Raw genomic sequence first — 24,883 nt, forward strand, 5'->3', positions numbered from 1 at the left:
GTGGCATATTTGATAGAAGTAATGGTTTTACTATACAATACATCATAGCCCTGTGATCTCAGTAGGGATCTGTTTTTAAAAGACACACGTTATGCCCTAGAATAGCAGTGTATTTCTGAACTGATTGTTCTTCAAGCACTGGGAGAGTGATTTATTTCAAAATTATTCTGGTGTTAATTTGGGAAATTTTTAATTGCTTTTGTCAATGGTAAGTTAATTGGAAAAGTAACTTGAAAGTACATTTGGTATTTTTCTTCTCTTTGCTTAAGGAATTTTTTCAAATTCCTTCCATTCTAACTCCCACTAAAGTCAATGCAAATATTCCCATTGACTTTAATGGGAGTTGGATAAGACCCTAAACCAGGGCTCGGCAACCTTTCAGAAGTGGTGTGCCGAGTCTTCATTTATTCACTGTAATTTAAGGTTTCGCGTGCCAGTAATACATTTTAACGTTTTTAGAAGGTCTCTTTCTATAAGTCTATAATATAGAACTAAACTATTGTTGTATGTAAAGTAAATAAGGTTTTTAAAATATTTAAGAAGCTTCATTTAAAATTAAATTAAAATGCAGAGCTCCCCGGAGCAGTGGCCAAGACCCGGGCAGTGTGAGTGCCACTGAAAATCAGCTCGCGTGCCGCCTTTGGCATGCGGGCCATAGGTTGCCTACCCCTGCCCTAAACAGACCATTCAAATCAGTGGTATTCTTTCTATTGAATTCAATGAGAACACAATCAGCTCCTGAAACAGTACACTGGGGATCGGCACCAAGGAAACATGGGTTTGATCAAAATCCATTGGGAGTTCACCTTGATGTTTGGAAGAAGGAGAAATTGGCCTGGTCTAGGTGGGGATCAGAGTCTGGTTTCGAGCAGCCTGAGTAAACCCAAATCATTGAGGGGCTAATGAGCTTTGGTTTAAGTGACTAACCCAGCATTACCTAGGAAGCCTGTGGAAAAGCCAGGAGCTGCAGAACCCAGTTGTTTTGTATTGCAATCCACTGCCTTAAACCACAAGACCACCCTTTCTCTTCTTATCGTCTGCTGCCTTATTTTCTACACGCTTTTGAACTTCTACAGCAAATGGGGCCAGGGTCTTACAAACAGCAGGAGTTCGCCACTGTAAAAATGTTTGTGAGCTTTTTGTAAATGTGATTTTAATTGCACATACATTATCACGGGGTGGATTGATTTAAATCCAAGTGGTTTAATCACCAATGTTAAATAGTTGATTTTAATCTTGTTTTGCATTTGTTCTTTTTAGTTACTTTCCTAAAAAAAGGTTAATTTCCAATGGTTGGTAACTACTACAACATGTTAATTTGCAGCCAAATATAGCCGTTACACTACATTTGATACTACTTTTTGCTAAGGATACGCCACATCTATTCATATTTATTTAAGCAATTATATATTCAATATATTCTTATTTTTAATTATCAAATTTTGTACAGTGTTAGAAAAGGGTGACTAACCCATTTCCTGTTTCCTCGATATTATTTTACTCAGGATTTGTGTCAAGCTGCATTTGGACAGAAATTGGAATTTAATTAAATGTTCAAAAGAACATTTTAAAATGGATTTTTAGTAGTTAAATAAAATTACCTTAAATCTGGTAGATACATAAGAAAAAGGAAAGTAAATTTATCAAAACTTGGGCACTTAGGAGCCAAAATCCCATTGACAGCTAGTGGGATTTAGGCTCCTAAGTGTCTAAACCACTTTTGAAAATGAGATATAGGCTCATAAATACCTAGAATTAGTAGGTCTCATCCTCTCCCACCTGGTTTTTATTCATAGATTGGAAGAGGAAAACATTTTTTCCTGCCTTTTTAACTTCCAGTCAGTTTTCTGCTTTGAATGAGAAATAGTCAATAGATTGCCATAAAACCCAACCAGAACAAGCATGATTGGTCCACAAACCTTCAGCTAAACTGAAACCAAAAGTAATTAAGGCAAAAGCATTTCTGCACAACAGAAATGGAAAGTGCTTACGTATGGAAAAGGAAGAAAACAATATCGGTACTTGTTAACTGCAGTACATGATACTGTGAAATATTCATAAAGCTTGATCTGATAAGTTAAAGATGTTGTCCTCCTGGTTCTGTATATAATTTTAAAAGCCTCACCCTTTACATCATTGAGATTTGTGGAGGGCTCATTGATGCTCCATTCTTTCTTTCTTTAAATCATTTTAACAGATTGTAGTATGTTTAGTGGCTTTAACATAAGCTGTCATAATTTCAAATTTAATTTTAAACCGGTTTACTTTTACAAAGAAAAATGTACCGTATTTAATTTAAGTTTTAAAAACCTGATTTAAATAAGAGTAATATACTTTTTTTTTAAATTGTCAATTTTTATCTACCTTGCAGTATCAGCAAACAATTTCCCTTTCACACAATACTGTTTGGTTTACTAACAGCCACCTTAAGTCCATTGCGTTATCCCGATAACTTCATAGCATATAAAGCTTCAACAGGAGCCTGTATGGGTCATTTTTGGGTGGGTAAGTGGATAACTAACACAGCTGGTGCTCGCTCATTAATTCGGTTCTGAGCCTTCCTGTGACTGATTGCCTCAGCTGCAGAGATTATTCAGAGGGATCTCTCACAGGTTGGTAACAGCTTATGGAGAAAAGCCTTCTGTGAGTCAGTTTCTCCCATTTGCATGTTAGTGTTGTAGTTACGGTTCATAAGAAGGGCCATACTGCGTCAGACTTAAGGTCCATCTAGCTCAGTATCCTGTCTTCCAACAGTGGCCAGTGCCACATGCCCCAGAGGGAATGAACAGAACAGGGAATCATCAAGTGATCCATCCCATCGCCCATTCCCAGCTTCTGGCAAACAAAGGCTAGGGACACCATCCCTGCCCGTCCTGGCTAGCAGCCACTGATGTATGGTATTGTTTTACCCCGTTGATTTGGTGCTAGCAATTTGGATGTGTCCTGTCGGAATCTCCCTCTTCCCCCAAACGTGGGATTTGTACCTCCTCGCAGTCCGGTTAAGTATTTTGGAAACCTTCCTCCCTTCCCCTGCTTTCGCCCACGGGGTGTCACCCTATCCTACACCACATTAATCGCCATTAATCAGAAGTTCTACCTTTTTATCTGTGATACATGTGAATCGGAAACCCAAGGGCAGTGAACAGAAGGGATCTCTCTCTTTCCTCACAGTGTTCAGTCTGTCCTGGCATTTAAAACCACAGTGCGTGCCCTGACTTTTCAAAGCTCAACGACTATTATTCGTTGTTTCTGGGAGCCTCTGATTCACCCAGAATATAACTGATACAATGTGCAGCACCCCTTATTCTAACATGCACCGAACTGTTCAACTGCACCACCTTTTGTTTTAAGATCATACTACTTCAAAGCTGCTGTATATGACATTGGCAGGTGCCATCTGAACTGACAGAGTATTTAGCCACTATATTGCGCTCGCTTGACTTGCATTTGCAATTCCCAGTGCACGTGTGTGCAAGTTGAGGATTTGCACATGCTCATATATATAGACACATAATTCTGATGTGTGATTGTACATAGTCAAGAAAGATGAATACTTTTGAAGATACGGGTCCAAACCATATGTCCCTATCTGCTTATGGAGGTTGGAATTGATGGGCCGTTTGACTGTCCCTGATTGGCAGAAAGATACAACAGCCTTAGAAATACCATAGGTTAGGTTAGATTAAGCTGAGTTACAGTAAAGCAAAGTAGAGAGTGGAACTGTTACTAATCACAGTGTCCAATCTGTCTCCACATTTGAAACCAAATTAAATAATTGGTTGCCATTGCTTCAGTTATCTTCAAAAATTTCAGTATATGGCAATTTATTGCAAAGCATCCTGCAGCTCATCTGCGATGAACACTGTGTACGCGCATTTTGTATTAGTTAAAACAAAGCAGCTGGTAGTTTTCCACACGACACGTCTCTAGCATGTAAAGGAGTCAGTTGTTTTTTATTTGACTTTGTCGTTGAGTCTTGTTTTCTTTAATTAGCACTTAAAAAGCGACTCTGGTCTGGGCATTGGACGTAGGTGTGCCGGCCAAAACAAAAGCTCAGTGGCCAGAACTCAGCTGTACTCAAAAGAAAAAGACCACATGTACGCGTGACTATGATATTCATGCTGGTTTAGCTCCTCTCTAAACTGCACTCGGTCACCAAAGACAAGTCCAGAAGTGGATAGCTCTGGAAATAAGGTGCCCCCTAGATCAGTCAGAGAGGAAGAAGCAATCACACAGCCTTCTGCTTATTTTGGAGATGCCTGTGTTTTAGGCCCTTCAATTTAAACATCTATAATTGAACAGGAACTGGGGCTCTGAATGCTGCTTAGGCTCTCTTGATCCCAATGGTAAAATCCTACTGCAGATAGGTAGCCAGATACTTGCACTGCATTTGATTCTGAAATTACATGAGAGTAATGGGGGTAGGCAGGTAGAGCAAGAAGAGGATTAGATACAATGTAGAGCAGCTGAATTGATTATGGAGGCTTTAAAGCTCAAATCTAAGATACAGGGGGAGCACAGGAATCCTCCAATGGAAAAACTGTTCTGCATTAACTCATTTGTAAACTTTGGTTTTATTGAGCTGTATAATAATTGTACATATCGTCAAGCAATGCCGAACACAACGATCGATAATACAAGCAATGATAATCAGATGTTACAGCAGTCTGACATGAACACAGCTCTCCAAAGATAATTCTGTCCCACAAGACATTACCCAGCTTAACTTCAGCTCATTCCCGTGAAAAACTAAAGCCTCTTTCCCATGCAGAGGAAAACCTTGTAGACAGTTTTGCTTCTGAAAGCCGACCAAGAGGAGTAGATAATGGGGAAAGGCAGCCCGCCCCCTTTTCAGAAAGGGCTTGTAGGAGGTCAACACTGTCTGAAAAGTGGATGGGGCTGGCTGAGGAGGGGAATGGACAAGGCAGACATAATTCAGGGTATTTCCCTGTGACGATATCCACTGTTAGAATCCTTGTAGAGCACCAAGCAAAAAGGAAAGGTGCCCTCCATGTGTGGAAACCCCAGGACAGCCGCAGAAGCACAGAGGAGGCTTAATTAATTAATTTGCAAAGTCCTTTTGTATCCTTGAATGAAGAGCTCCATGTAATAATAATACCTAGTTCTTCTATAGCACTTTTCATTAATAGATTTCAAAGCACTTTACAAAGGCGGTATGTATCGTTATCCCCATTCTACAGATGGGAAAACTGAGGCACAAAGAAAGGAAGTGACTTGCCCAAGTTACCCAGCATTCCAGTGGCAGAGCTAGGAGTAGAACCTGAGTCTCCTGAGTCCCAGTCCCGTGCTCCATCCAGTGCAGTATTGTAATTACTGCTTTGATTTTATATTTGGAAAAACCTGTTGGGGGAATAATCAGTAAAATTCTAAGATTTAAAGTCAATATAAAGCGATGGGAGGAATCATAGAATCCTAGAACTGGAAGGAACCACAAGAGGTCATCTAGTCCGGTCCCCTGCACTCGTGGCAGGACGGATGGTCCTATGGCTTAGTCAGAAGACCTGGGTTCTATTTCTGGCTCTACCAACAGGGGAAATCACCTTCCCTCCCTATACCTCATCTGTAGAATAGAAACAGTAATAGTAATAAATCCCGGCCTCGCAGGGGGGTGGTGAGGATTAGTTCATTCATAAGTGCTTTGAGATCCACAAAGGGAAGATACTATAGAAGAAAAATGTCATCTTTATTTATTTTCTTGAGGAGAGATTTTACAAAAGTCCCTTGGAAGTCGATGTTTGCTGGGCACCCAAGTCCAGTTTGAAAATAACCCCTTTATTGTGAAAATAGCTGTCCAGTTTAGAGTGGCTAAAGCAGCTTCCAGATGTCTACTGCAGAAAAATATCTCTCTTTGATGAGTGTCCGGTGGATAGGAAGTTCCATTGACTAAAGCCCTCAGCTACAAAAGATAAAATTAAAAACAAAGTATAAAAAAATGCATAGCCTTAAAAAATAAAAAAAAAAACCCAAAACTTAAGACTTTAACTAGAAATTCAGCCCTCACTTTCCAAAGAAGGCCCACAAGAAACTTAGCTTTCAGATAGATATCAGCAATACAGAGCCTTTCCCCTACACTAACACCATCATCTTGTAATTGGTTGTTAAACTGAGCTCCTTTCACGCTAATAAAAACCCTTTCTCATTCAGCAACATTGCATTGACATTTTTGTAATTCAGGATTTTACCATCACAGTTCCATTTTACTACATAGCAGTCAGCAGCAGCACATAATTTTTTATGCCTGCCCATTAGAAGGCATCGTATAAAAAGAAAGGTGGTTTAGATGATAACATTGATGTGAAAGTTTTCACTGTACCCTACTGAAGAACTGAACAATTTAAAGCGGGTGGTGTTGAAAAGATCATAGAATCATAGAATCTCAGGGTTGGAAGGGACCTCAGGAGGTCATCTAGTCCCACCCCCTGCTCAAAGCAGGACCAATCCCCAACTAAATCATCCCAGCCAGGGCTTTGTCAAGCCTGACCTTAAAAACCTCTAAGGAAGGGGATTCTACCACCTCCCTAGGGAACCCAAGATCTCATACCTTGTTTTTGCCCAGGGTCAGCATGGTGAAATGGGATTTTAATACAAAGCCATTGTTCTAGGCAACTCTTGTACCAGTGCCAGCAGCATTGTGTCATTCATACTAAAAATTAGGAAATATGATGAAAAACCAAAAAACCAAAACTATAACTGAAACTGCCCAAGCAGTTTCTTTTTCCTGATGTTTTCCAGATAGCTGTATACATTTATGTCTGTATTTATTGCTTATAAATGTGTTTCTCCTATCTTAGACCTCAGTTCAGCAAAGCAACCCTCTACAGGACAGCACTTAAATATGTGCTTAACTTGAAGCACATACTTAAGTCCCATTGACTTCAGTGTCACTTAAGCACCTAAGTGCTATCCTATATCAAGATGCTTTCTTGAACTGAAGTCTGATAGGTGCAGCTAATACATTTTTTTGACTTTAATTGGTCTTTAAGCTCTGATCCAGCAAAGCACTTCTACATGTGTTTAGCTTTAAGCATATGAGTATTCCCTTTGAGGTCAGTTATACTAGATCTGTGCTTCGGTAATTTAGTTGATCAGGACCTAGCACTCCTGGCTCATTACACAATTTGACATAAGACACAATTGCAATAAGTATACCGAACAGGCACCTCAGGGTTACATCTGAAAATCTTCAAAGAAAACATATACATCCTCATCCCTGCCAGCCAATCTAGCACCCATCTAGGGTGACCACCTTTTCAAAATGCAAACACAGGACACATGCAGGAGCCCCGCCCCCTCCATGGCCCTGACTCCTGCTCCGCCTCTTCCCCCTGAGTCCCCGCCCCCTGGCCAGGCCAGAAGCCAGAGCCAGGCAAGCGGTAAGAGCCGCCCAGGGAGCTCGGACCCCTGTGAGGAGCCCTGGACCCTCCATCTGCCCTAGGCGGGGCGGGACAGGGTGCTCAAGAGCAGCCCCGGGCCGCGTACCTGCCCCCGGGGTGTATCGCCCAGGGCAGGTGGAGACAGCTCTTACTACTGCCTGGCTCTGGCTTCTGGCCTGGGGTGAAGAGGAGGAACAGGGGGCAGGCAGGGCCTCATGGTCAGCCCCCACCCACCCACTGGGAAGAGGCTGGTGCTGCCCCGAGCCTTGGGCAGGTGCGGAGCGGTGCCTCAAGGAATCCAGAACAAATGCTTTCCTGGAGTCATTCAGACCAGGACTTGAAATGTATGTTTCGGGACTGCCCCGTCCACTCACTATCACTCAGTGTTACACTGTTTGTATCCCACAAGGGACAGGAAGGCAGGCTGTCTCATGGAGGGCAAATAAGGATATATATTTGTTACAGACATAACTTTTAATGGAGAAGTCAAGGACTTTTTCATCCCGGCCAGCTTGCTACTGAGCAAGGGTCCATGAATTTTTATAGGTTTGGTTCTATATATGTTCAGTGTAGTAGAGCATGGATTTTAAGTGTCTTTTAAACCATGATTAACATGCTTATTAAAAACATGTCATGCTAGCCAGTCTTTCACAAAAAGAATTTAACTATATTTTATAGGTATTTTGGTGTCTTTATATGATTGTCACCGTTATTTAATTCTTTTCTAATGGAACATAAACTTGACTTTATATTAATTAAGCTACTGCCTGCCAGGACTTGCCTTTTTTATTTGAAACTGATATGATGACATTTGCATTTTTAGCCGTAACCCATGACTTCACCATGAGAAAGAGCCAGCCTTCATCAGGAGTGCCACTGTTAGACTCAGATGGTAACACCTTTAGAGTTAAACACTAGCGGCTGGGTCCAAAGGCCAATGACGTTAACAGGTGTCTTTCCATTGTCTTCAATGGATTTGGATCAGATCTTAGAACACATGGGGTACGTCTACACTGCAGTGTAAGCCCAGGGTTCAAATTCAGCCTCAAGCCTAACTCACCTTCTGCCTACACACAAATCGCAGTAACTCAGGGCTTGGACCCAGTGTCCCAGGACCCCACTGGGGGTGGAAAGTCCGAGCCTGAGTCAAACCAGGACCCAGGGTTCAAGCCCTATTGCTTAGCAGTGTAGATTCAGCCCTACTGGACTCCTGCTCTGGCAAAAATCCCACAAAAGTATCCCACAATCCCATAGGCCAACTTTCTTGACAGTCAGGTGTGGTGGACAGTCAGGTTTTCCCACACTGCACCACAAACAAAGAGCGAGAGCAGCTACATTTTGGGATGGTGTGAGGAAGTTTGATATATTGGTGGTTGGACTGGGGCCCTCATAAAGCAGTGTAGACACTGGAGCCCCAGGCAGGGATTCGGTGCAACAATTCCTAACCTGGGGTTACAAATGAGTGTAGACGCTCTAGCCATAGGTCAACAAACCCAGGATCTGCTCACTTGAGTTCTACTAACCCAGAGTTTACATTGCAGTATAGACATACCCATGGTATCTGATGTGCAGGGGTTTTGAGTTGGGTGGAGCTGGGAGCAAGGAGATTGGGAGATGCAGAGAGGAAGAATACTGAATCGGGGCTCAGTGAAAGTATCAAAGCATGGCATTGGCGATGAGCGTCGCATGGTGGGAACTCGGGTGAAAAGGGCCGAGAGAAACATAGCAGGGAGAGAGAAACAGAGACAAGAGAACAGAGACATAAGAAAACGTATCCCATGAGAGTGAGTGTCACTCTCAATGCTTGCAGAATAACCATGTCAGGCACTAGACAGCAGAGTTCAGGATTGTGTCTCGTTGGAGATGGCTGACCTTACAGCGCTAAGCTAGAAAGCTCATGGAAGATACCAGCTTGCATGTCCTGCAGCTTTTCCAAATGAAAACAGAGGAGGCTGCACTGTGAAACCCCTGAGATCATGTAACCTCACTGAAATACCTATTTCAGGAACGTTTTTGTAGAGCTTTTTTAGCACTACAAAGGGTAGGTCCGCAGATTCTCAGAGTGGGTCCTCATCTGTCTGTAGCTATAGGGGGCTCCCCCCAACCCTCTCCCGACTGCTCAGATGACAGGTTCTGAGGCTGGCGGAGAAAGGTCCAAGCAGGAAGCCAAGGCTGTGTTCCTCCTGCTCTGTGTCCCTGCCAGAGGCTGCAGAAGGAGAAGTTTGTGCTTCGTGCTCTGCAGCTGCCTCATCCATCGGGTCCGAAAGGTTTCGCTTTGGCCGCCTGACCCCAACTGAGCGGCCAGTTCCCCATCTATGGTGAGTCTGACAACCAGGCTGCAAATGTCTCAAAGGACGGCAGGAAAATGAAGAGGGCCCTTGGTTACATCAATGGGCAGCAGCCCAGCACAGGGAAACCATGAAGAGGACTGGCTGAGTCTGCCACTGGCAGAGCAAGAAGTGGCTGGTAAGACCCAACCATACACCTTCCTGCAGCCCAGGTCTCATAACCACCCCCCTTCCTTTGTTGGGGATTTTCAGGGGAGAAACCACAAATTCTCCCAGTCTTGAACACAGCAGATTCTGCAGACAGCCGTAATAATTCCTGCTCACTCAGAATAGCAGAGCATGCCACTATCGAAATTTAATCTGAATTCTTCAGTGCAAACCTAATCATATTTCACTCATTTTCCTTTATACTTCTGCTTAAGATAAATGTACTCCCTTCTGCATCAACAACAACTCAGAATCCATAAGCCAGCATTTTTCACCTGGGACAAGGAATGTAGGAACTTGCACTCTATTACATATCTCATTCCCCTCCCTTCAAACAATCAATACAGTTCTCAGCATATGGCTCTTTTCAAAGGTTGTGTACAGTTTCCATTTCTAAATGATATGCTAGCATTAATTTTCACAGCCCTGAGCCTGGCTTTGTTCTGAAGAAATCTTATCCTGGTAGAGAGTCTCTTTCCCCATTCCACTGCAAAATCCAGCAGCTATGTGAAACCCTCTAATTGCCACCTCAGTGAAATACAAGAACACCTTGCAAATGGCAAGCGTGGTTTATGCTGTTCCAAACAGCATTGCTGGGACATTTACGTGATTGTACTATCTGTTTGATATTATCCCTCTAAAGTCATGTCTCCTTCTGCACCTTGCACTAATAATTCATACAAATCTGTTTGGATTTTGCATTATCCCTTCTTCTTTAGTAGCAATCACCCCTCTTGGGCTGTCAGATGACTACACAATCCGTTGCTGGAGAGGAAGATGTCTGGGAGTTGCAGGAGAAGGGGGAAATGGACAGCAGTGTTCTGTTTTATGCAGCTTAATTGAAGGACATTGTTCACCTCAGCGTAGATGTTGCCTGCTTGGATTGTCTAAGTGTTCTCTAGTCACTCAGTCCTGGAGGAGTTGATTAGCAGGGTTCAGAGAGCAGCACCCCATCCCAAGAGACCCAAAGGTGTCATGGGGAATTCCAGGGGGACCCAAGACAATGTATATATTTAAAGACCAGTATAGTTCTTTCACCCTTCCTGATCCTCAAATTCCTGAGGCCAGCCTCACCTGTAACCCTCAGGACCCTCTGCTTCAATGTCTGTCATGGCCTCTCTCCCCACAGCACAAATGCCACCACCCTCCTCGTTCTTTTCCCCGGCTGTTCTCTCCCAGCCCCCCCCCTTACACCGAGCCGTAGATGACAGCCCTACACAGAGCGACTGTAGGCTCTGTTCCATTCTGCCCCTCGCCTGAAAGCCCAGTGAAATGCCACCATCTCTTTGCTGTTACTGCCTTGCGTAGGGAAAAACAACAACATGAGATGGAGGTGAAATCGATTGGAAACTCATTCCCAATGAGAGCACTCACCTGGACACGAAAAGAAACCTTCCCTTCCATTGGAGTACATGTGTGAACACACACACACCAGATCTTAAATTAAACATCTGGAGACAGAGCCTCTGCTGGCGTAAATTGTCATAGCCTGTGGACTTCAATGGAGCTAGAACAGCTGAGGACCTGGGGACTGTATAGCCTTCAGAACTTTGCTTCAGCAAAGTAAACCTACCTGCCTTGCGCTTTGCAAACTTGAGAATCGTTCTGAATGTTCAAAATGGCATTTTGCATTTAAATGTGGTATTTGATTATACATTTATATTTACAATCCCCCCACACACATCTTTTTTCTTCAAGTAATTATAGCTTAAATGAGCCTAAACAGCCTGTCTCAATAAAAGATTTGACTTTCTCTCCCAAGCGAAGATGAAATGTTTTTAACTTGGGCCATTTCTGCTGTGTTCTGATGCATCTGTATACCTGTCTCATTGTATAAAAGCCATAAGAAAAACTCATACAGAATTTTGACATATATTTTGTTTGCTATTATAGTTTGTCAGACATTTCATTACATCTTGGAAACACACAACTAAACAATTTCTAAAGGAAATAGACTATTTGCAGTCATCTGCTGGAGGCCTGCAGCCAATAATTCACACCATTTGTCAAAAAGATTTTTCACCTCTAAGCACAAGGAGCTTTGGGGACGGTGTGCAGCTATCATGTGAGTGGGCCTGGAGCCTGGGAGCGCATTACAATGCTATGCTGGAGAGAAGATGAGGACTGATAGCTATGAAGATCAAATCTGAATGGGCAGAGGGTGGAATGTGCATTACTTCAGTAGTTTAATGCCTGATCAGTGGGATTTTGTGATGGTTAGTGGAAAAGGCAAGGCCCTCCCATAGATCAAATAACAAATCTGAATATGTTGAAATAGAGGTTCAAATTATTTGCATTTTTTCCCTATGGAAGGAATTTGATTTGTCTTATTATCTCTTGCAAGACCCAGGGCCAGGTTTGCAAAAACAGAGGTGAGATCCACCTGCAAAAAAATTGCCTCTCCCAATTCAGTAGCACTCTGGGCTGTATATCACCCTACTGGTCCCAGCCAGGTGGAAGGAACCGAAACCATCCCTCTGTTGTGCCTCATCTCAGGGAGGAGGCAGAACCAGCACCAGATAGAGGTGGGATCAGTGGAGAATACATGCCAGGCAAGAGTCTTCACCTGGCAACACCTCCCAGTAGCCAGAAACTCTTCTTTCTAGCAGTAGAGCAACCCCCGAAATTCCCCACCATTACCACCTTTTATCTACCCCAGGAAACTGCCAGTTCCCAATTGGCTTAAACACCTGGGGGCTAACCAATGGTCAGATATTGCAAACTTTCTAGATCTCCTAAGTTAAGATTTTCAAAGCCACTTAGGAGATTTGGACAGCAATTTCCATTGCTTTTAAAAAGGAATTAATCATTCAAATCTCTTAGGCAACATTGCAAATCTCAGCCATATGCTTTATCTCAGCAACCAAAGCAGCTACTTGCTAAGTTGAGTATTGTTCTGAATATTGAAAATGACATTCAGCGTTTGTATATTTTCTTAGCTGATACACTTATCTTTGCAATTCGAACTCCCTCACCCACACATACTTTTTTCAGGTAATTACATCTTAAACTAAACTAGAACACCTCTCTGAACAAATGACATGACTTTCAAAAGGTAAAGGTGAAATATTGTTAATGTAAGCCTCTTCTGCTTTTTTTTGATGCATCTCTATTCCTGTCGTATGATATAAAAGGTATGAGAAAAACTCATACAAAATTTGACACTGGTAAAGTACTTTCCATAACTTTTTAAATAGCTTTCTTTCTCATTATTGTTTATAATTTCAGGGAAGAGCCAAAGAATTGCATTGTCTTTGCTGAACCATATATAAAACAAAAGAGAGAGATTAAGTTACACAGTGCACTTAATTACAGTGCCGTGACAGAAGTAACATAAGCACATAACTACAACTACTGCAATTTGAAATTGGTTTTTATAAAGTTAAACCTCATTTTTACTAGTCTGATAACTGAAGAATTAATGTCTTTTTGTTCTATATGTGAACTCATCATGAGTGGAAAGGTAATATCAACATACGGACACATTACAGTGAGCAGTTTCATGTTAACACAGAATGTCACCTTATCATCTCTCTGTCTCTGAGCAGAGATGACTAGCCTAAAAGGGCATCTTTCATCTGTGTAAATGGTTTACCAGGGGGCATTGCAGATTGCTTGGAATAGAATTTTCTCACAGAAATGGAGCTAAAAGGATAATACAAGTAATTGCATTATGCAATGCCTCCCAGTGTTTTACATGTTCTTCTGCACTGGAAAAAACAACAACAATAACTTTTGTTTCCGTTTTTGACAGCCTCACTCGGGTATTTAGAAATCATAGCTAATAGGGTTTTTTTTGTGTGTGCGTGTGTGTGTATTTCAGGATGGAATGGGGAACCTGAGAATCACAGAGAAAGGTCTGAAGCTAGAAGGAGATTCAGAATTCTTGAAACCTCTCTACGCCAAAGAAATCCGGGCCAGACCAGTAAGTTATCCAGAAAAGCAAAAGAATGATCACATTTCTGTACCCTAAACACTAGAAAATATATCCGTAACAATGGCACCCTGCCACTTCACATCTATATATTAGCTTGGCTACACTATGCAAGGCTAATTTGGGGAATGAGCCAGTAGCGTGTTTGTTGTGTAGTTACATGTATTTTTGCATGAGGAGAAGGCAGTGTTGTTTGAAGAGCAGATAAAATGCTTCCAGGACATCTAAGATTTCAGATAGGCTTTTCTCCTCCTTTTGATGTAGGACACGTATTAATAAGAAGTCCTCATTGCAGAATTCCTCACTTTTCATGGGTAGAGAGATGGCAGATAGTTGTGAAATCCACCCTGCAGTTTATCAATACTGCCTGAGACCATAGATGTGTGATCAATACATATGGGTCTGATTCAGCCATGATTAATCACCGTAAACTCTTTCTTACCGTGTGCTCAATTCTGCAAGGTGCTGAGGACTCAGCAATTTTTGTAATTACATGCAGCTAAAACTAACAGCAAATGTGGGAAAATTAATAAAAGTCTAAATCAGGAGGAACTCAAGAGTGATTAAAATAGCAGCATCTTTATGGTAAAATTTAATTTACTGTCAGCTCTTTCTGACCATCCTCATGCAACTTTGTTTGGCATAAGCAGCTTTGAAAGACTGAATAGGTTATATGCAGCTTCTGTTTCCTATTGATACTTCATGGAAGGCATCATACATCCTGTTTCCTGTTCAGAAATGTTAATTTGAATTGGATAGCAACTTCCCACTTGATGACAGTGGCAGATAGCTAATTAAATATTAACATCACTTTACCTCTACATTTCAGTGGTCTTGTAGCAATTGGAACTTTTTGGAGTAATCATTGCAACATCCAATACAATATTCGATGTAATTACTGAAGGTTGTAACCCCTTTAGAATGGCCGTTGATTGATTTGTGCAATCATTCTAGTTTAGGAAGAGAAGCGAATGAAAAAATATCGATATCTATAAATGTTTCCATGTGGGATTTAAAGGAGAGCCTTAGAACCCTATACGTGTAAATTCATCCACTAAGCATGGAGTACATGAAGAAATGCATCATATAAATACATTTATTTTGTTAGATTTTGGAAATGCTCTTTGTTTTCTTAAAATCAAATATTAAGCTGCATTTATTGCTACTGGGAAGTTTATTCTTTAGTCCTCATCATCTTAATCTACATATCAGTATGGTGGAGGGACAAAAGATATCTTCTCATGCTAGTTGAAGCTATAATACCAGACTGCATGCTATGATTGGTGGTTTTATGAAGGCCAAACGGGAGGTAATACAAATCCTGTGGGAATGTTACTTCCATAGAGGACTTTTCCCTCCTTCCATTATATCGCTGTTGTTCTGAGAAGACTTTAGCTGTGAATCCAAAGGGCCTGATCAAAAACCCAGTGATATCTATGAGCGTCTTTCCACTGACTTCAATGAGCGGTGGATCAGCCTCACCATCTGTATGGAATTTTACCACATGAACAGCTCCACTGACTTCCCAGTGGAGTTGCATGGGGGGTAGCCAGCGCAAAAATTATCCAGATCTTTCCAACGGTCAGACCACATTCAGACCTGGTGGTCAGCAGGTGCAACTCTGGTTTCAGTGACATTGTGCTTTCTTATGCCAGGGTTCTGAATTTGATTCACCATATCCAAGTGAGACTGCTGCATAAGGTGATCCTTTTGGAATAGATGCAAGTACTTCTAAATTACCAGAACTATAATCTTCCATATACTGGCAGTAGCTTGTTTCTGCTCTAACCAGAGCATTCTTGCAAAATGAAATGTATTACCAATTACTGAGCTTGAGGGATATAGTAAAAGCTAAGTGCTAAACTCAGTTCTCAGTTGCATCTCTGAAAATCAATAATAATTCCATTACCATTGAGTTACTTAGGATTTTCGCTAGTGCAAAATGTGGTTTTAAAAATGCACAGTGTAAGAGACAAGAACTTTAAATAGTGGTAAATAATAAAACATGCCAAGACTATGTTAATGTATAATATTTTCATGTGTTTTAGTAAACAACCTAAGAGTGCAGACTGCTAGCTTAGCTAATGGTTTTATTTATTGCTCAACAGACTTGCAAATTATGGTTATTTATAGTAGATGAAGTACAGCAAAAGATAGAGAATGATATTTCAGTGTAATTTCATCTAGTAGCATAGTTACACAATCAATTCAGTGTTAACTGTATGTAGTAGAGATCATGGGGCCAGACTCGTGATGAGGGTAGTTACACTCCCATGATCTCAGTGAAGTTGTGCCAGTTCTCCATTTGACCACATGGGTGAATCATAGAGTACTCCCTATCTTTATGAATTCTCTCTCTCTCTCTCTCTCTCTCTCTCTGGATAGAACGGGGTAATCCCTGTGGAAATGTCTTAGGAATGCATCTCGATAACTGATGGTAGCCTCAGTTCATGCTTTGAGCAGGGGGATGGACTAGATGACCTCCTGAGGTCCCTTCCAACCCTGATATTCTATGATTCTGTTATTCGTCAGCCACTCCTTTCCTTCTCAGATGCATCTTTAATTCCATCATAGATCATGATTAAAAGCATCTACATTTTCCTTAGAAATCAGAGCCTCAGGCCTAAAGATAGCAGAAGTTCTCCATTAAAAGATACGTTTAATTTTCACTGTGGGGCCAGATTGCCCCCTCTTGGGGAAAAACCATGGGCTAGGAAGAAGGAAAATCCCACAAGGTGTACAGGAACCCTTTGGCTGCTCTAATTTACCCTGAAGCTGAAGCAGCTGTGGTGGTTTCAGAATAAGGGAGCTGTAACTGGCTACCTGTTGCCCCTCACCCTTTGTGCTGAGTGGTTGAGTTCAATCTGATCGCCTCTGGAAAGGTGTCCCACAATTGAGGTCCTGCCACTGAAATTGCACCCGAGCCTAGTCCATAGTCTACACGTAGCGCTGATGCATGTGATTTATCATGATCAAAGGGAGACATGTTTGTGGGATCGCCTTTATGAAATACTGTCAGTATATTACTGGGCATCAGAGCATCATGGGCAGTTTCGTGAACGCTGAGGCTGTTCTAGTAGTAATTTTGAGAAACGAGTACTAATTTTGCTGCAGTGATGGGTGCATCCTTTAGCCTTGTTTTAAAGGGAAATGATAGATGCCCCAGGTTCTCCAGAAGTGAGCAGAGCATCTTCAACTCCCTGCTGAACATATTGTACACTAAACAGTATTTTCCATGCCACTTGCATGCAACATGAGCATCTTGCTGCCTTTAATTAAGAAGTTAACTGGACCATGAAGTATTGCCTGAGTAAATAAAAGTGATTTGTACTTCGCCAAGAAGGCACATTAGGTATCTTTTCATTTCTTTACTTGCACATAAATTATGGAGATTATTAAAAATTGGAAGGGTCATCTCTAAGCCCATCTGCAGCCCAGATTCATTGTTGCTCTCAAAAGGTAACTGTCTTTCCAACAGTTGTAATTTATTGTGGACAATTGTGTGAACCATCTGCTTATCTTTTAAAATAAGACAAATAAACTTCTAGTGAAAGTTGCACATAAGATCACAAGTGTTAATTGTATGTGCTGGAAAGCAGTGATAACAGGTTTTTGTGTGTGTGTGTGTGTGTGTGGTCTCAATCTGCTGTTGTTTTGATTTGACTAGAATTTTAAAAGTGAAAATTTCATACCTTTTTTGAGAAGAGCTGTTAACAGGCAGGTTCCTTGAAACGTCCTTTAAGCTAAGCTTTATCCTTCTTTAATGCTAATTGTTTGTTTTGAGGTTTGCTTCTTCCATGTCTATCGGCAATATTTAAGGAAATTTGGTAGGCAATGTGGTTTATTTTCTGCCCTGATAATAACAGAAATAAAATAGTGTGCTGAGGTTACACAACACAAGTAATAGGGGGGTAATAGGAGCCTATATAAGAAAAAGTGCCAAAAATCAGGACTGTCCCTATAAAATCAGGACATCTGGTCACCCTAGCCCTGCAAGTATTTATGCATGTGCATAACTTTCCTTACATGAGTAATACCATTGAATACCACAGGAGTACTCATATGAGCAAAGTGTGTGTTTGCAGGGTCAGGACTTATGCATTATAAAAGTATTGGCCCTGACCCTCCAATCATACCCACATGGGCCAACCCTCATACCCTCCCGGAGCCCCACTGGCTTCGCTGCGACTCTGTGCAGGTGGATTGGACCTGGCAAGAGGTCGGATTACAGGAGTGAGCCCTCACACAGAAAAAAGTGTGTCCATTTGTCTCCCCTCGGTGACACCCAGGCAACCCTAAGACACAATGATGTTGCACTGGGGTAAATGGTGGCAGAATCTGATCGGTATTATGAAGTATTTAACAGATTATATTTGATCAGTTTCATCGCTGCCCTGGAACACACAGTTCTTTCCTTAAAAAAAAACAATCTTTAAAACCGTTTTAAACTATTTCTAAAAAATTAATTGCAGATTTTGAAAGCAAAAGGGTTAGTGCTGCCATCTTGATTTTTATTTTTAGAGGATACTATGGGCCCTAATCCTGCAAGCTGCTTAGTGGAGGAGGCTTGCTCTACCCGTGCATAGCCCTGTTCACGTCAGTGGAAGTCCGCCCATTCAGAGGAGCTTGCAGAGTCAGGGCCATGGAACATAACACTGTCAAAACTCCCACCGACTTCAGCGGGAACAGGATGAGACCCAATATTAACACCTGCGCCTGATCCTGATCCTACCAGAGGAATCTGCATGGTGAGGTAGTCCACAGTGGCAGATCCAGTTGTAGGATTTGAACTGACAAAGATTAGCTTTTTTGCTAGAGTTCAATCAGTTGTTGTCAATACAATATCTTAAATAGCAGCTGCATACAATGTGATTTCATGCATTTTCCATTTCCGTTAGTGATTCCGTTTTCATTAGTAAAAACTCTTCCCTAGGCCAACATTTCAATGATACAAACCATAAAGGAAGCTTTTCAGGCTGATAAATAATTATTTTGCACATGACTTGTCTCATAATGTACATGTTTGGAATGGGGAGGTGGTTTAAGCTCTATAATCCAGGCATTGACTAGTATTATTTGCTCTGCAGTCAGACCTGCTCCAAAGTTAAAATTGCACATTCATAAACAGTAAAATATACACGTGGAACTAAACAGTGACATACACCCACAATGAGACATAGCTGCCTCGGAGCCAAAAATACATATTTATGAGCACTAAAATACTAATTTGGATTAAAAAGCAGTGTCCACCCACAATGAGAGGCATGTGCAGATAGCAAGATAATTGCAACTTTCTGCAGTCAAGTTGTGGAGTTAGAATTTAGCCTTTCAGTTAAGGCTCAGATAGCTCACACAAAAGGAACATGTTTGCAGAAAATTTATCATCTTCCTTTCTCAGGGTATGTCCACACTACCCGCCAGATTGGCGGGTAGAGATCGATCTATCGGGGATCGATTTATCGTATCTCGTCTAGACGCAATATATCGATCCCCGAACGCACTCCCCGTCGACTCCGGAACTCCACCAGGGCGAGAGGCAGAAGCGGAGTCGACGGGGGAGCCGCGGCCATCGATCCCACGCCGTGAGGATGGGAGATAAGTCAATCTAAGATACGTCGACTTCAGCTACTCTATTCTCGTAGCTGAAGTTGCGTATCTTAGATCGATCCCCCCTCAGTGTAGACCAGCTTTCAGTGTTTACAGGACAAGAAAAAGATATTGATCTAGTTTCCTAATGATTAAGGCCCTGATCCAGCAAAGCATTTAAACACATGAACAATCCAATGAAGTCAATGCAAGGCAAAAAAAAAAAAAAAAAGGTTAATTTCTCCCCCTTAAATCATCAATTCCCTCACCACTTCCAATCCCTGAACTCCCCCACCACCCAGCCAGCACTAAAGCGATCCATTCCTCCAGTGTGGACACGGGAAGCAAACTCTTAAGAGAACAAATAGAACTTGCATTGTGCTCTGATGGGTCAGTTCTAAGTGCTGAGGGCCCTCTGTTGACAGTGCTTTCATGTCAGATGCTTGATCTTTAAAGCTAGGGGCCATCAACAGAAGCGCCTCAGCGGCCATTGTGGCTTATGAGGAGAAATACATTCTCTTAGGTAGTCAGGATTCTCATGATGAATCGCAAAGCCATGGAACGGAGTCTGAAGTACAGTATCCCCTGTAATGACACAGCCCACCGACTGCTGCCCATCTCAGTAGCAGTCAGGTAGCAGAAGTTGCCAGAATATTATTTAGAAACCTTGACAAACAAAATGGCGAATTACCAATTCTAACAAAGTGAGCCCTTCTCACAGCCACTCCCCTGACTGAGGCTATCAAACATTCGCAGCATCGTTGTGTGTGTGGATTTGCTTCAAGGCCACACTCCAACTGTCCCTTTCTGTTCAGTCACTTCAGAGTCCTGCTTCCCCACTGGCTATCAGCGAGGTAGAGAGCAAGCAACCAGAAGGCAGACGGAAGCATTTAATGCAGCAGCAATGTGAATTGCAGTTGATGCTGACTCCTCATTCCCATTATGTGTGGAGCAGGTTCAGCTGTGTCAGCTGTATATGCCCCCCCCCCCATTTCCATTCTCAAGTAGTGAAGTCCGCAAAATGGAACGTCAGTCTGTTTGCTGGGGCCAGAACACAGTTAGCGGCACAGGGATACCCTACGCCTGCTGAAGAGCTGGACGATTAAGATGGCTTTCACAGCTACCGTGAAAACGGTGTCCTAAATGGATACCAGAGCTGGTCAAAACGTCCCAAAATGGGATTTTTTAAGAGAATTGTAGATGTTGGCTGAAGGAATACTGAACGTGGCATTGGACTTAAGCATTGTTTGGCAGATTCCCCTTTCTTCATTTATTCCACTGCTGCAGTGACTCAGCCATCCCTGGCAGTTACATGCATGTGCTAAGGGGAAAATAGGCTTCTCACATGGCTTTGTCCATCTTTCTACTGCTGCGCAAGTCCCCCAAAAAGACACAGAGAAGAAGCTCTTCCATAAAATCCTTTTCTGAAATAATTCCACGGGTTACATTTCGAAGTAAAGTCTCACTGAAGCATTTTGAAAAGAATTTCATTAAATGTTGCTAACATGTCATAAGCTCCCTTAAATGGAAGGGTAATGGCTCATAACATTTGTAAGCTTTTTAATTTCATGCAATATGAGCAGCATAATCAGCACCTATTAAAGTCAATCAAGTGTGCCAAGTTGGGCTATCTACCTTGGCATCTGTCTGTATTTTCATAGTGGGCACACCTCTAAACAAACACTCGGAACAATGTGTTTGTACTTCTGTTGTGTTAATGATAGTGTGTGTTGTACAGCAAGGAAACACCTGCTGTGACCACTGCAGAAGTATCTGAATTCATAAGTTGAATAAACCACTTTTAGTCAGTGCCTTCTCTTTCCATTGAAGAGAATTAATTAACATCCGCAAAAGTCAAACATCAGGGAGGAGGAGACAGAAGGAAAACTTCTTAAACAACTCCCACAATTTTGCTGATTCATATTCTTCCAGTATAGTGAAATATAACAACCTTGGGTTTTGGTTTCATTTCCCCTTTGGGCTGAACTTTGTGGTTATAAAATTAAGGACTTGCACCACATCCTAAGGGCCAGATGCTGAGTTAGGACTAGGTGCAAACTACTTCACGGATTTTTACATTGCGTCTCAACCTCGACCCAATAAACTTCTCAGCAGGTCTGCTACTGCGCCTCTACCAGGGAGAGGACATTAGCTGTGTAGAAGTGTGTGATGGTATTACGTTTCCTCTGGAACTAAGTTGAAAACCAGGTAGTCTCATGTTGCCATTTGAGTTGTGTGTGCTGAGACAAAATAGGGATCCTGAAAAGTAAATACGTATTTGATTTAATTTATGCTTACAAAAAAAGACATAAAATATTTCTTTTTAAGTCAAATGAGAAAGTTGCTGAACAGAATGAATCCTATTTCAGTGACTGGTTTGGATTTGGATTGGACTTTATTTTAATGCCTGATATTTATTTTAATGCTAGATATTCGTGTCTAACGTCTGGCAATCACGTGTTAACCCCTTTGTAAATTAACAGGGGTGGTGCCATGCCTATCACTTTTCTCTGCTATCTTTTCATTCCTTTTCCTTAGCAAATTTGTACATCGTTCCTAGCTGTCTATTTTCTCTCTTCAGTCTCCTATCAAAAGCTATTTATTTCTCTTAGACTATATGAGTTGTCTATAGATAGGACAGATGAGTATTTGGGCTCCCTGTGGCTTAGTTAGTAGCATTGGGTGGAATGACTGTTAAGAGAGAAATTGGATTGGCTGTTGGGTAGAGACAGAATGGGACCAAACCCTTGAATCTTATACTTTGAGATGAAGTCTTGAATTCTGAATCCAGAACCAGATCCAAATTTTGTAGCTTGGGTGCATCTCACCAAACCATAGATTCGCAGAGAAGCAACCTTTACAAAGAGTCGAGTCAGACTCAGAGCTGCTCTCCTGTGCTGCTGCATTATACTGCATTTCTTTCTCTCAAGGGCAAAACGCCTGAGTTTAAGGATTTATTAAGTCTAGACATCTACATTGACAAACAGGACGCTGGTTGCTTTGGATATAGTTGAATATAAAAATAGCCACTGTATTACTTAACATTAAAGAGTGATGGAGCTTAGTGCAATGTGAATAGATAGAAGTTAGACACGTAGACAAATGGAAATTTGGACAAATAGAAATAGGGACGGAGATTAGATAGAAATATAATCATATTTTCTATGGATTTTCCTTAGGCTATGTATGATATTTTTGAAAGCTGTCATAGCAAAACCTCATGCTCTCCTTTCAGAGGACAAAGACTGCTCCCCCAGCAGTTCTTTTTATCAAAACTGTCTCAATAGCAGAGTTGCACATATTACAAAACAAGAGTTATCAGATTCATCGAACTGCACTGTCGTTACCAGACTCAGCTAGATGTGGCCAGACTCACCGATAGTTCAGTACTTTACTTTGTAACAGGAAAAGAGAATCAGACTTTTTCTGGCACTCATTTCAACTGCTTTGCCAGCAATACAAATTACACAGGTCTTGCTGATCCCTGAGGGATAGAAATCAGAGCTCAGAAATGAGGGGCGCAATTAGGATAAAATAAGAACCATCCTGAGCTCTCACTCCTTTGAACAAAACCTTTTGAGATACTTGGAAAAGTTTGACTAGCTGTACTTGAAAGAAAAAGCACCTTATGTGTTCCTTTGTGCTTCCTAGTCCTGGCAGGAATACAGTTGTTTTCAGTGTCAGCAAATGGTCTGAATCTCAGAGTCTCTAGAAATCTTACTGAATATACCTGGCCCTTCTGCCCTTGTATCTGGAATCACATCTCAGGAAGGAACATTGTTCTATTCTTGTTTTAGAGGAACCGTGCTGTAATGCAAATACACAGTATCTCCACGCTGTTTGTATGTTATATGGTACTGTGGCCAAAAGACAAGACTGTGGGTCCAGGTGGAACAGGAGAGGGGCATAGACTCTGGTCTGCAAGTGAATCAGTGATTTAAGCCTCTCTGCAGTTACACACTTAAGCACGTGCATAATTTAAGGATCTGAGTAGCTTCACTGAAGTCAATGAGACTACTCACATGCATAGTTAGGCACAGGTATAAGTGTTTTGTTGGATCAGGCAATATTATTATTACTTACATTAAAGCTGCACCCAGAAGCCACAACCGAGATTGAGGCCCCATTGTGTGGGGCTCTGTATGAACAGACAGTAAGAGAGATTCCTGCCCCAAAGAGCTTACGGTCTAGTAGGCAGATAAGACTGACAAAAATGGAAGGGGAAACAGAGGCACAGATAGGTGAGGTGGTTTGCCCAGGGTCACATGGCAGATCAGTGCTCCATCTGCTGGACCACGCTGCCTCACAAGGGAAGCAGCCTTAGTGTAAAACTGATTAAAAATAACACATTAAAAAGTGTTTAAGTCAAAAAAATGGCTCTTTTGGAAAATGACTGTTTTCACTGAACCATTTTTGTTTGTTTCATTCTTGAGCTTCATATGCTAACTTTTGAGGCAAAATATAGCCTGTTAATTTGTTTTGACTAGTTACAATCCTATATCTGGTTATATTTGATTTTGCTTGTAACCTTTATGCTTAAAGGGCTAGTTGATTTTCCATGACTGATTACAAATAACTATACTTAGCGGTGAGATAGGGCCCCATTTCTCCTCTGCATGGGCATAACCTACATAGGGGAGAGAAAAGTCTACATGTTTCAACTCACATTCTTCCATCAGGGCAGGGACACTGTTTGCCTTGCATGAAAAAGATGGAGGCGCCACCATTCGAATCCACGGATTCCCAAATATCCTGAGTTTCGTCTGCCACCAGATCCCTCCCCCGGGCTCCGTAAGGTAGCACGGCATGTGCAAACTACCTCTACCCTTGTCCCCAGAACTCCTCCTCCAAAGAGACCAGAAAGGAAGCATCAGAAGCGGAAGGATGGTGCAGTGGTTAGAGTGCTTGGTGGAGCCCTGGGATCAATTCCCTGCTCTGCCACAGATGCCTCAAGTGACCTCGGGGCATGTCACTTAATCCCTCAGGATATCAGTTCCCATCTGTGAAATGGAGATAACGGCACTTCCCTACCTTGCAGGGTGTTGTGATGATAAATATAAAGAGCTTTTGTGAGGCACTCAGATACTACAGCGATGGACGCCATATAGGTACCATAGATTGTTTGGGGGACCATAGCGTATAGAGGAAGGCAACCTTGGGCTGAATTCATTTGCATTTCTTTCCCCTGGGGATTGGGGGCAAGAATCCAAAGGAGCCGGCCAGACTGCCCTAGAGGGGTTTGTGAAGCCAGGGGACATGCCACAGTGGTAGAACCCCTTCTCTAGGCACAGGCTTCCCTTACCAACCCCCTTTCCAAACGTTGGGTTTCTTTATATGTCTGGAACTTTGCTGTATAAAATAAACCACCATAATTTAATTATCAACAGATTGGAGATAATGTGACCCACAAGTTGTGACAACTCCATAACCAGACTACGCGGAAACAATTCAACAATAGAGAGGAAAAAAGGGAC

At 41.9% G+C, this 24,883-nt stretch overlaps 1 protein-coding gene across 4 annotated transcripts in view; it reads left to right on the top strand.

The window, feature by feature from the left end:
• The window catches only part of SGCD (sarcoglycan delta), a 486,338-nt gene that overhangs the window by 356,198 nt on the left and 105,257 nt on the right, over nucleotides 1-24,883 (top strand). For 3 of the 4 annotated variants that reach the window (XM_024214221.1, XM_024214222.1, XM_024214224.1), the window contains one exon: nucleotides 13,713-13,814. The exons of the other annotated variant lie outside the window; for it this stretch is intronic. In XM_024214221.1, coding sequence (XP_024069989.1) covers nucleotides 13,713-13,814 — 102 coding nt within the window. The remainder of the gene's footprint in view (nucleotides 1-13,712; nucleotides 13,815-24,883) is intronic. 4 annotated transcript variants of the gene reach the window in all.

This window comes from Terrapene carolina, unplaced genomic scaffold, assembly GCF_002925995.2.
Source record: "Terrapene carolina triunguis isolate 2854851 unplaced genomic scaffold, T_m_triunguis-2.0 Scaffold629, whole genome shotgun sequence".
Classification (NCBI taxonomy): Eukaryota; Metazoa; Chordata; order Testudines; family Emydidae; genus Terrapene; species Terrapene triunguis.